General features: G+C 46.3%; 1 protein-coding gene across 1 annotated transcript; it reads left to right on the forward strand.

Moving 5' to 3' along the window:
• Positions 1-9,172: 9,172 nt before the first annotated feature.
• On the forward strand, positions 9,173-12,013 carry LOC123411826 (putative UPF0496 protein 2). Its single transcript, XM_045104780.1, has 2 exons — positions 9,173-9,501; positions 10,636-12,013. Exons 1-2 carry the CDS (start codon positions 9,441-9,443, stop codon positions 11,880-11,882), a joined length of 1,308 nt encoding a protein of 435 aa, XP_044960715.1. The 5' UTR covers positions 9,173-9,440; the 3' UTR covers positions 11,883-12,013.
• Positions 12,014-12,833: the final 820 nt, after the last annotated feature.

A 12,833-nucleotide genomic window follows, 5' to 3' on the forward strand; every position in this document is an offset into this window, starting at 1 on the left:
TAATGAGAAAAAGAAATCAGCAAAAGAAGATATCATCCGATGAGCCAAAACGCCACATAGTTCTTTCAGGAAAAGAAACATCGTGGGAGTAGATGACAAGACAGACATGTCAGAAGATTATAATAAGTTTCATGAAATTCTGCCCTTCAAAGTGAAAACTGACCCAAGCATCCTAGTGAATGATAAAGATTCTCCATGGCTACGACCCAGAAGAAAACAGAAATAATAGATAGGAATATTGGTGCAATAATGTAATAATGTATTAAACCTTTTATGAAATGCATGTATGGAACGTACTAAATTTCAAACACTTTTCATTTTCATATTATCCATGTAAGAGATGAGTTCTCGTTCGAAACCCTGATACTTCGAGAGAGATTGTCCGTTGTGTACACGAAGTGCATCCAGTTTTTGTCGTAGCCCTCTCAACTTTTTAACACATGCTATGTGGGTGAAATGATGATAGCATGCCAACTTTCAACATTTTCAGAGTTCATTTGTTGTGCTTTTCAATTTCAGGGTCAACTTGCTCAAAAAAAATAAGTAAATCCACGAAATATACCAAATGAAGTCAGAAATTGTTGAAATTTTGTGTTGTGCCTTTGAATGGTGCATTTTGAACACACAAAAAGTATGGAGTTCAAATAAGTTCACAAAAATGAAATCCCTTTGTAAGAGATGAGTTCTCGTTCGAAACCCTAATACTTCGAGAGAGATTGTCCGTTTTGTACACGAAGTGCATCCAGTTTTTGTCGTAGCCCTCTCAGCTTTTTAACACATGCTATGTGGGTGAAATGATGATAGCATGCCAACTTTCAACATTTTCAGAGTTCATTTGTAGTGCTTTTCAATTTCAGGGTCAACTAGCTCAAAAAAAATAAGTAAATCCACGAAATATATCGAATGAAGTCAGAAATTGTTGAAATTTCGTGTTGTGCCTTTGAATTGTGCATTTTGAACACACAAAAAGTATGGAGTTCAAATAAGTTCACAAAAATGAAATCCCTTTGTAAGAGATGAGTTCTCGTTCGAAACCCTAATACTTCGAGAGAGATTGTCCGTTTTGTACACGAAGTGCATCCAGTTTTTGTCGTAGCCCTCTCAGCTTTTTAACACATGCTATGTGGGTGAAATGATGATAGCATGCCAACTTTCAACATTTTCAGAGTTCATTTGTAGTGCTTTTCAATTTCAGGGTCAACTAGCTCAAAAAAAATAAGTAAATCCACGAAATATACCAAATGAATTCAAAAAGTATGGAGTTCAAAAAACCATATTATGAAATTAAATATTATCATTGGCGATTCATCTCTATTATGAAATCAAATATATCAAAAAACCATTGCAGAACATATGACCAAATTAATACAAGTTCATCATCACATTAAAGCCAAAGAACAGTAGTGATCAAATATTATTATTGCAAAAAATAAATACATAAAGTTCTCTCATAAAACAACATACAACTATGTAAAACATTTAAATGCAACAACAAACGCGATCAAAATCGCAACTAAGGTAACAATTGACCCAACAGCATAATGATACCAAGCCTCTTTATCAATGGCATATTTTCTAATATTCATAATCTTCAAGCGCATTTCATCCATCTTCAAGCGCATTGCATCCATCTTCAACCGCATCGCATCGATCTTCATCTTGCGATCATCGACGACATCGGCGACATGCAACTCCAGTTCCATATTCTTATCCTCAATTATTTTCAATTTTTTCTTCAAGTATTTGTTTTCTTTTTCAACCAAATTTAACTTCTCGACAAGAATTTTTATGTGGGTTGGAATTTCCGGTTCACATACCTCCTAGATAAAAAAAATATATGTCACATTGGTCGTCATAATTGTCATAAACACTAAATAAAACAAATAGTTATAAAAGATAATATATACCACATCCGAATCATAGACAGGACGAGGGCCGACGGAGGCGGATACCAAAACCATCGCACTATATAATAACAAAAAATAATGAAAGTGGGTAATTTATACAAGTATGTATGTAAATCATACCAGTAAGATTTTTTTAATTTTAAAAAGAAGATAAGAACAAGAGGCTCACCACGGTGGTGCTCGCAGTTGGTGCACGGCCAAACCTAGACAAATATTAAGGAAAATGGAGCTTGGAGGTCGAGCTTGGAGAGGAGAAAGCTTAAGTAGAGTGGCTCGGGCATTTCATCAAACACGTCATGTGCATGAACTAGAGTGGCAAGAGCATGGCATGGTCACACTTCAACAACCAAAAAACTGGGGATATGGTGGGCAGGGGCGATGGTTTATATAGGCAAAACTTTAGTCCCGGTTCTTTCCACGCCCCGGGACTAAAGGCCCCTGCTTCCCGCCTTCTGGTCAGCCGAAAAAAGGCCTTTAGTCCCGGGTCGTGGCTCCACCCGGGACTAAAGGAGTGTCTTTAGTCCCGGTTCTTTCCACGCCCCGGGACTAAAGGCCCCTGCTTCCCGCCTTCTGGTCAGCCGAAAAAGGGCCTTTAGTCCCGGTTCGTGGCTCCACCCGGGACTAAAGGGGCTTTAGTCCCGGATCGAGCCACGAACCGGGACTAAAGATCCACCTGTATAAGCGGGAGATAGAAAATTTCGAACCCAAATCGTCCATTTCTCTTCTTCTTCCTCTCGTTCTCTCCTGCCCGGCGCGGCAAGCGACGAACTCGACGACGCCGTCAGGCTGCCCGTCGTCCTGCTCGCCGCCGCCTACCGTCCTCCTCGCCATCGGCTTAGTCCTGCTCGATGCCGCCATCCTCCTCGCCGCGCGCCGCCTCGTCCTCCTCGCCATCGCCATCGTCCTGCTCGCCACCGCCGTCCTCCTCGCCGCGCGCCGTCGACACCTCCGGCCGGTAAGCCCCACGCCCCCTCCTCCCCAACACTCCGGCCAGCCGTCCTCCTCGCCGCCTGCCGTCCTCCTCGCCGTCGCCGTCGTCCTGCTCGCTGCCGCCGTCCTCCTCGCCGTCGCCGTCGTCCTGCTCGCCGCCGCCGTCCTCCTCGCCGCGCGCCGTCGACACCTCCGGCCGGTAAGCCCCACGCCCCCTCCTCCCCAACACTCCGGCCAGCACAAGCAAAGAAGAAAAAGGAGAAGAAAGGAAGAAAAAAGAGAAGAAAAGAAAAAAAAAAGGAGAAGAAAGGAAGAAAAAGGAGAAGAAAGGAAGAAAAAGGAGAAGAAAGGAAGAAAAAAGAGAAGAAAAGAAAAAAAAGGAGAAGAAAGGAAGAAAAAGGAGAAGAAAAGAAGAAAAAGGAGAAGAAAGGAAGAAAAAGGAGAAGAAAGGAAGAAAAAGGAGAAGAAAGGAAGAAAAATAGAAGAAAGGAAGAAAAATGAGAAGAAGAGGAAAAATAGAAGAAGAGGAGAAGTAGAAGTAGAAGAAGAAGTAGAAGAAGAGGAGAAATAGAAGAAGAGGAAAAATTAGTTTAGGGTTAATAGAACTAGTTTAATTTTGCTATTGTATATGCTTAAGTCTCCGGGACTGGGCTCCGCCCGGCTGGTATTTTAGAGTTTAGGTTCTAGTCAAGACCCGGGACTAAAGGTCCTCCTATATAAAACGAACCTTCGAAGTTTCCAACCCCTCTTATATAGTTTGTTAGTTTATTAGTTAATCAAATGTCCGGTTTTTGCAGAACTATGGATCCACATATCAGGAACCTCGAAGAGGAAGAACTTCTCGAAGATATAATCAAAGACGGCCCCGACGTTGAACCAGCCGAATCTCCGTCGTCATATCTAAACGACTCCGGATATGGAATGGAGGTCGAGCGACACGAAGATGAAGCCGCCGATGGGGCAGGAGATAGGTCCAATGACGGAGAAGGTGATAGCTCCACTGATGGAGAAGACGGTGGAGAAGCCGGTGAAGAAATAATAAAGTCCGGCAAGGTATACATATGAAGTTCGACAATCACTTGTAATATGTGAAAAATATTGGAGATAGCTCTATATTGTATACATATACATTCATTTGACGAATGTTTCTCCCTCTTAGGCCTCCACATCGAGCAAATATATGAAACGAGGCCCAACTAGAAAGTTGGATGCACGGACGCATTACACCTTTAAGGTGATAATGCCTACGGGAGAACCCAAGCTTCCTAAGAATGCTACTGACACATTCAAGAAGCAATGCGGAGTTCTCGTTAGGGATCACGTCCAAATCAGCATTCGGGAGTGGAACAAGCGCAAAGGGGCAGCCGATAGTGACTATGTCGCCGAAAGGTACAAAGATAATCTTTGGAATGATCTCATGTCACATTTCAACCTGCCAGAATGTGAGAATGAAGACGCCGCAGACAAACTGAGGGCCAAAGTCAAGCAGTGGACTCTAAAAAAGATGGCCAAACTGTTCCGTAGCTCGAAGAAGAAGCTATGGAAAAACTATCTGAAGACAAAGAAAGTGCCAGTATTCGAGGGGTGTCTAGCCAAGCAGGCGAATCACTGGAAGGAATTTCAAGAGTACAAGGAGTCAGAAGATGCCCAGGCATTATCAGAAAAGAACAAGATAAATGCCGACAAGAAGAAATATCACCACAAGCTGGGGCCAGGGGGATATGAGACTGTCATCCCAAAGTGGGAAAAGAAAGAGCAAGATCTGATAGATAAAGGCATCGTACCTGAACCACTCCGTGATGAGTGGGAATGGAGAGCAAGAAATTGGTTCCTTGCGCATGGTGGGTCGTACGACGAAAAAACAGGGGACCTCATCTGCAATGACAATCTTAGGATACCCACGGAGAATTGGAAAAGGATAGTGAAAGAAATTAAGGAGGGACAAAGAAAGTTCACTGCAGATAGAGACAAAGATTTGCTCACACTGGTCCTCGGCAATGACGAACATGGAGGACGAACGCGAGGCTTCGGTCCATCTTACCCGTGGTGGCTTGGGTTTGCCAGAGACCAAGACACTTACAGAAGCCAAGAGAGAGCAAAGAAGCGGCAGCAGGATGAGGAGAATGACAAGTTCAACCAGTTGCTTGCCAGGATTAACGAGCAACAGAAGCAGATTGATGAGCTTAGAGGAGTACCGCGCCAGGAAGATCCTGCACTTGATATTACCGGCGCTCCATCTAAGCAGAAAAGCAGCATGGCTGAATCTGAGGCCCCGCCCGACGATGAACGAAGAATGATAGAGGGCGGTCCCGCCTACCCCGTGGATGGAATCAAGGATTCAACATCATGTGAACTTCATCAGAAATTCAAGAACATATCCATGAAGGTGGCCGTCGGACAAGCTTTACCTTCTGGCCCTAATGCACGCTGGCATGGCCGTGAGATTCTAGCTGGCTTTGCTAAAGTCGGGGTGGATGAAATCATGACGGGGTTTAATGATATGGAGCTCGACATAGCTGGACCCGAAGATGAAAGGACACTCGGAGAAGTACTGGGTGGAGTCATCCTATGGGACAAGAACTACATCAAGCTTCCAGGCTCGGCCCCAAGGACAACACCGCCTCTGAGTCGTCGCAGGTCACCTACACCTCCATTACCTCCAAGCCCTCCACATGACGTCGGCCAGCACAACACGAGTCCATCTCGATAACCGCCGCTGGACTTGGGTCGTCCGTCTCCGCCGTCGCCCGCTCCGGATACTAAGCGGGAGCGTGCCACCAAGAACGCTCCGCCGACGATTCCTAAGCCACAGAGCACCCCAAAGCGCAAACGGTCGCCCCTCCCAAAGGTACGTCTGCTAATCTTCGTATCAGACCTTATGACTTACACCATAAGCCTGATGACTATACACGCACATTGCAGAAGGAAGTGAAAAAGAGCGGTTCAACTACAAGCAAGAAAATATCAGACGTTCCTCAGTTTGGACAACAGGCCAAACAGTCGATCCCACCCCTCAAGGTGTTAACCGAGAATGTTCCCCCTCCGGTGCAGGGGCTAGCTTTAGAAACAGCAAAGGAGTTGGCGGCTCAATGTGGTATCTCGGTTGAAGAATTGTTGTCTTCCCAAGATGACAAGATACCCAAGGCTGTGGTAGCCCCTAAGCCAAAGTTTGTCATGGGTGAGCCTTTGGTCAGCAAAGATGATCTCTCAACAAATATGCGTTACTTGCATACATGGTACTTAAGTGAATCAAAGAAGGGGATAACGATGATCGTGTTGAGTGTGCCACGGGAGTACTACGGCCGCCCCGAAGAAATCCATATCGACTTTGATGAACTCTTCCAGATGTACAATGCCGACGCCCTCGACAAATCGCTTATGAGTTGCTATTGTCTGTAAGTTTTTCAATTCGTTGTCTACATATAACTTGTTTAGTTATTTCAATTCATTGTCTATATATAACTTGTACTCTATTATGCAGAATGAAGATTCTGGATTGTAAAAGTAAGAGCATCATAAATATTGGGTTTATTGACCCAGATAAAATACATATAACGACGCTAACTAATTATCCCAAGGAGACGAAGGAAAACCTTCTAAGGTTTCTAACAGATCAAAATTTCTGTGACCACATACTGTTTCCATACAACTTCAAGTGAGGGTCTTTACTCTGTTGTGTCCATTCACTTATAAGTGTAATTGATAAGTTACTGACACATATGTATATATATATATACATGTGCAGCTTCCATTCGATTCTGTTGGACATTCAAATTGATAAGGGAAGAATTGATGCCTTCGACCCATTATCGAGACCCTTGGAACAGTTCCAAAGCCTGCAGGACATGCTCCAAGGGTAATTTTAATCATTCTTGCGCTCTATCGGTCTCTTTCGATGATTTTTTGATATATCAATTAATGAAAAACTTAGAAAATCATTATCCTTGTCGGGCAGGGTTTGGAAGCGGTTCAAGTGCGTGACTCCCGGTAAATTTCCTGAGAAGCTGACCTTTAGAGCGGCTCAGGTAAGTAGTAGTATGATATACTTCTATTAATTTTCAATACATTTATGATGCTAGATTATTATTTTGATTATATATATTATATTCTCGTAAAGTGCGACCAGCAACCACGGGGAACGCATCTATGCGGATACTATATCTGCGAGACCATTCGCACGTTTACCTCTGAGCTCAAGGAGCACAGATTCGACGTAAGCAATGAACATTCACACCTCTATTTTTACCCGTCATTCTTTGTTATCATGATTGATATTCATATTCATCTCCTCTTCTTATATAGCACACGGTCATGAGGACGAAGGTCCTACCAGAGCAACGCGCGATTGCTGTTGCAGAGGAGCTTGCGGGATTTCTGAGAACGGAAGCTATAGATGACAAAGGACGATTTAGTGTAAATAGGGGCCATTACTGATGTTCGTCCATGTAATCGAATAGACGGGCTCTAGTCCCGATAATTCAGATCTGCATATAATTGTATATATATGCTCGCTTGTAAGATAAGTTAATCTTATATATATACGCATAATTATTTCTATTTAAATTATATGAAAACTAATTCCCGAACACCAAACGAGGCATCACGTTAATCTCCCGAACACCTAAACCCTAAAACTCTAAAACCCAAAAATAATTTTCATTCAAAAAAAACCCAAAAACCAGCAAAATCTGAAAAATCTTTAGTCCCGGACCGTGTAACGAACCGGGACTAAAGGGCCTGTCCCTGGGGCGCTACGAGGCGCCCACGTGGAGCACCTTTAGTCCCGACGTGTAAGAGGACCGGGACGAAAAGGTTAGGCCTTTAGTCCCGCCCCTTTAGTCCCGGTTGGTGAATCGGGACTAAAGCCCCTTACGGGCCGGGGCTATAGGCCCTGTCCCCACTAGTGCCACTACGACCACATTTGTTTATTTTTCTCATATTTTAGTTTGTGCTTGCTAGTTGGTCTGTCATTACATATATTCATTTCATTATGGCCCTGTTTGGTTCATAAGCCCTAGGACTTTTTTTAGTCCCAACTTATAAGTCCTAAGTCCCTAAAAAGTTCCTACTTGTTTGGTTTCTAGGACTTAACATGGATTAAAGACCATATTACAACTATAAGTCCCTATAAGACTCTCCTTGAGAGTCTTATTTCATAAGTCTCAAATGCCCACTTTAAGTCCGTATAAGTCCCTTATATTTGGTTTAGATGGGACTTAAAGGAACTTATAAGTTCAAGTCCCTAATAAGTACCTGTAACCAAATACCCCCTATATTATATGTTTGTTTTTGCTTTTCCATCCCGGAATGTCTTTTCTTAGCAGTAAACTACGTTTTCATTCCATGTACTTTCTTGCTCACTTGTAAACTTTGTGTGTGTGCCCGCACCCCTGTGTTTTATGCAACTCTTTTTTGCATGGATTTACTTAAGCAACTTGAAGATTGTCATGCATTTTCACGTGAGTGAGGTGCATGCCTATCCGTACGCGAACAAGGAACCGCGTGCGTGCAGACAAGCCTCGATCGTTATCGCGCGCCCCGACTGACGCGTTGATTGATTTCGTCTGCCTTTTGGAGCACGCACACCGTCGTCTCGTGGCTCATCATCAATCCGATCGACATGCATGTAGCCACGATCCACCACCCGTCGGACGACGTTGGCGTGAGCTTGCGGTGCTCGGCCGATCGACCGGCTATAGCTAGCTTCCGGCCGGTCACCATGTCGCCGGCACGCACGACAGGCGACACCGTGACACGCGCGTACTTGGGGTGATTGGGTCCATCCGTGCGTGTCACCGCCGACGACCCACCACCGGCCGCCGTACATACATAGCCAGCAGGCTCCACCAAAAACGCATGGATCGACCACACACAACCTGATCGATCGTGCCAAACTTAGCCGTAGGAGCAACAACTTAACTCGTGGCAGCGCGATCTCGGACCGACGTGATCGTTCCGCGTCCACGTACACGACGATCAAACGATGGATCGACACCTTCTTCCATCATGCATGTGTGCACGCTAATCTCTTTCTAGAACGGCCAACAATCCACCTATACGTACGTACGTACGTACGTCGCCACATATGACCGGTCCTTACTTGTTTCACACATGGAATTGCCGGAACTGTGCTAGCTAGCTACTCCACGCAAGTCAACGACACGGCCGGCAAATGGCACGGCACAGCCAGCCGCCACCGTGTGTGCTCCTGCTTTTCGGAGTGTTCCGCTTTACATCCATGTGCATGCATGCCGTGTCGCCTTAACTCATTTCCTTTTGTTTGTGCGTTACCGGGAAAGAACCCACTGTTATGTCTTCATTCATCCTTTTGGCTAGCTTGTCTTCCTTCCCTTCCTTGCCTTGCAAGATCTCCATCCGAGTTAACACATGACAATTGCAGACGATCCATCCATCGATCCCTATATATATATGTGAGGGGATGGCACATTCTTTTTCATATCACATGTCCAAATACATTCGTTGCTCGCCAGGCTTTGTCAAACTACAAGTGCACATATACATGCATCTGCCTTGTGCAACATTAAGAGATAGAGTGAAGATTGTAATTCCCCTTGGTGCTTCTGGTTTGAGGGATTCGATCCAATGTGGCCCTTTTCATCGTCTCCTTCTTCATTGGCTAAATCCATGTTTAGCGTCAGCACTCGTAAGTTCTAATTCCACCTCAATCCGTTGGGATAATAATTTTCATCTCTGGTTTTGATTTTTGACAAAATTCTACCTAGAGACGTCGTAGATTGTTTCGTTCTTTTCATGCATGCATCGAGGCTTTTCGTAAGGAGTAAATGTTAATTTCTACCCCGCGATAGTTGTTTTTGTACTCTCTGTCGAGAAGTAGTAGCAAAGAGTGTTGAATACCCGAATTTTGTGATGTCACATTGAGATAAAGCTAAACTCTCGTGACAATCAAGTGCTAATTAATAAGCATATCGGGTTACTTTGAGGTTTTGAATTCCAGTTTTAGAATACATCGGCCATAGCGAAAATCACTAAATTTCAGAAAATTAGATTGATTTCAGTTTATTTCTATCAAAAACCTCATATTTCCACTTGAATTTGACCAAGATCCAACAAAATATTTGAAACTGTAAAATGAATTTTTGTTGTTGTCATAATTACTGAAATTATAATGAAACTGTAGTTATTGCAGTATGCCTGGAATTAATGAAATTATGATGAATTTACGGTGAAAGTGATATCATGCATACAACCATAAAGCTATTATTGCGTGCATAAAACGATCGATGCTAACTAATTTCCGGAGGTAATGTTCAAACCATGAGCTATAAACCTATAATCCCTTTGTTCACAAGTATAAGATGTTTGAACTTTCTTCTGAATAAGATATCTATAGACACATTTTAATGTTTATGTTCACTTTTTCCAATATGTATGTAGTCTATATTGAAATATCTAAAACATCGTATATTTCAGAACGGAGAGAGTAAAAAACTAGATTTATCGAAGGAATGCTAGAAAGTAGAAACGGTTGAAATTAATAGTCGTTGAGCAATGCGTGTTTCCCTTGGAGCTTTAACTTGTGAGTGGTGCACACTACCACTCTAATTGCAAATGCTAGTGCTTCACTTGCGTCTCAAGCAACAGCGAGCAAGATGTGTACTGCTCCCAAAAGTCGCAAGGCCATTTCTTGACGCCTCGTATTTTCCAATACTTTCTGACTAAGTTTGAAGAGAAATATTTCTCCACGCGTTGCCATATATGCTCAGAGTGTAGCTCGATTTGCTTCATTTATTCAATCATTTCTGTGCATTGCATGCAGCGGACGCCATGATGGACGGGAGCAGCAGCTCGTCGTCGTCGGTGTCTCCGGCGGCGCCGCCGCCGCGCAGCCCGCTCGACGTCGACGAGGAGTACGGCCGCGCGTTCAAGTCCAGGTCCTTCCTCGACCTCTGGTCGCACGCGCACCGCAGCTTCAGGCAGACATTCAAGCTCTCGTCCAGGCCCAGCACCAGCCTCGAAATGCTCGACGACGGCGCTGCGGCCCTGGATAAGGAGCCGTCGTGCTCCTACACAATTCTCGACGATTTCGAGCTGGAGCCGAGACCGGAGGCGCTCGCCCGGGCCGCTGGGCGTCGGCACCGGCGCCGGCGTCGGTGGGGGTGCCGCCGCCGCCGCCACCACGTGGAGGCGCTCCTGCTGGAGTACTTCGACGTGACGAGGGACGCCTGCGAGGCGTGCTCCGCGCTGCTCGCCGCCGTGGGAGCCGCGCGCAGGCACCACCTCGTGCTCCGCCGCCTGCTCCACCGCCTGGACGTCGAAGGTGACGGCGACGATGACAACACTACCACTGCCACGAGGGACGCCCTTGTGCTGCACGTCCGCGAGGATAACCCGCTCTCGCCGGCCGGTGGCCGGCTCGACGGGTTCGACGAGGCGCACGCGCGCTGCGCCCCGCTCTCCAAGCGCCTCGCCGCGGCGCGCCGCCGGCTGAGGAGGCTCGCCAAGATGGCGCACTTCGCGCGGTGCGCGGCCGCGACCGCAGTCGTCGGCGCGTCGGCCACGGCCGTGGTGGCCGCGGTGGTGTTCGCCGCGCACGCTGTCATCGGCGTGGGCGCGGCCGCGGCGGTGGCCTTCTGCGCCACTAGCACCAGGCCCGTGGCATGCCGGACGAACGCCGTCAAAAAGCTGGCCGGCCGCCTCCATGGCAGGCGGCGGCGGTGGCACGCGCGCGCGGGTGAGGCGGCAGTGGACGCGGCGGCGCGGGGAGCGTACATCGTGGGGCGCGACCTGGACACGGTGAGCCGCATGGTGCGGCGCGCGCACGACGAGCTGGAGCACGGGCGCGACATGGCGCGCATCGCGGTGTCCGGGCACGGCGAGCGGCCGCTGCTGCAGGAGGTGGCGCGGGAGGAGGAGGAGTGCGGGGAGGACCTGAGGTCTCAGCTGGAGGAGCTGGAGGAGCACGCCTGCCTCTGCCTCATCACCATCAACCGCAGCCGGAGGATGGTGGCGCAAGAGATGGAGCGCCCCGGGTCGCCGTCAGGGACGGCGACGTCCCAAGATTAATTCCTTTTAGTGGACATGAGTGTTGTTGCTGATTAATAATTTGCTTATGTGTATTTTTTTCCTTCTGATTCAAGGGATGGTAGCATGACGAATAAAAAGTGTTTCTTTTTTTTGTGCATTACCAGAAACTATTTCCTGGATAGGGATGACATAATCGGCAAATACACTCTGTTTTCTGGTTGTAGATTATTTCGTAATAATTAAAAAAAGGTTAAATAGTTAAGAATTATTTTTAAAACTAGTAAAGATGCACGTGCATTACGTTTTGATCAATACACATAGTTTAGAACCAATTCAATTGGATATAACACAAGTATGAAAGCCAATATTGTAAAGTTTTATGCCCCCCTCAAAATAAGTTTAGGGTTCTTCTGCCTCCTGCCGGCGTCATTGTTGGTCTCGTCTCCGGTGGGCCTAGGGCCATGGAGGTGCAGTCGATCCCAACCCTTGTCGGCGGAAGGGCTCCGTTTTCATATGTTTCTTTGAGATATACTAGGGTTTGTATCCTGCTTAGGAATGTCAGACGGTGATGGTTCCCCAAAAGTAGGAATAAACTTCTCCCTGCCTAGCCCCCAACTCGATGGTGCGTCTAGCATCGTCCGTGGGCTTATGGATGTGTTCCTCGTCTATAGTGTGGAATTTTCCGATCTACGCTACTCTTCATCGGCAGCGGTTGTTGTTCTGATGCGCTGGTCTTATGGGGTCTTAGCACGACGACTTTCCGAGTGTCTACTACAACAAGTTTTGCGGCTCCGGTGATGGAGGGACAACGACGTCGACCCGCCTTTCTCTGCATGCTTGATATTGTTACTCCTCTTTGATATTGACCACATCACATCTTTCTCCACAACTCCCGTCACCATACAGAAAATCACCATATGGGACCACTTGTGCTCCCCTCGATGTCCATCTTTGTTTTCCTATTACACCTCTCATCTTGTTAGCCGCAAT

This window comes from Hordeum vulgare, chromosome 7H, assembly GCF_904849725.1.
Source record: "Hordeum vulgare subsp. vulgare chromosome 7H, MorexV3_pseudomolecules_assembly, whole genome shotgun sequence".
Taxonomy (NCBI): Eukaryota; Viridiplantae; Streptophyta; class Magnoliopsida; order Poales; family Poaceae; genus Hordeum; species Hordeum vulgare.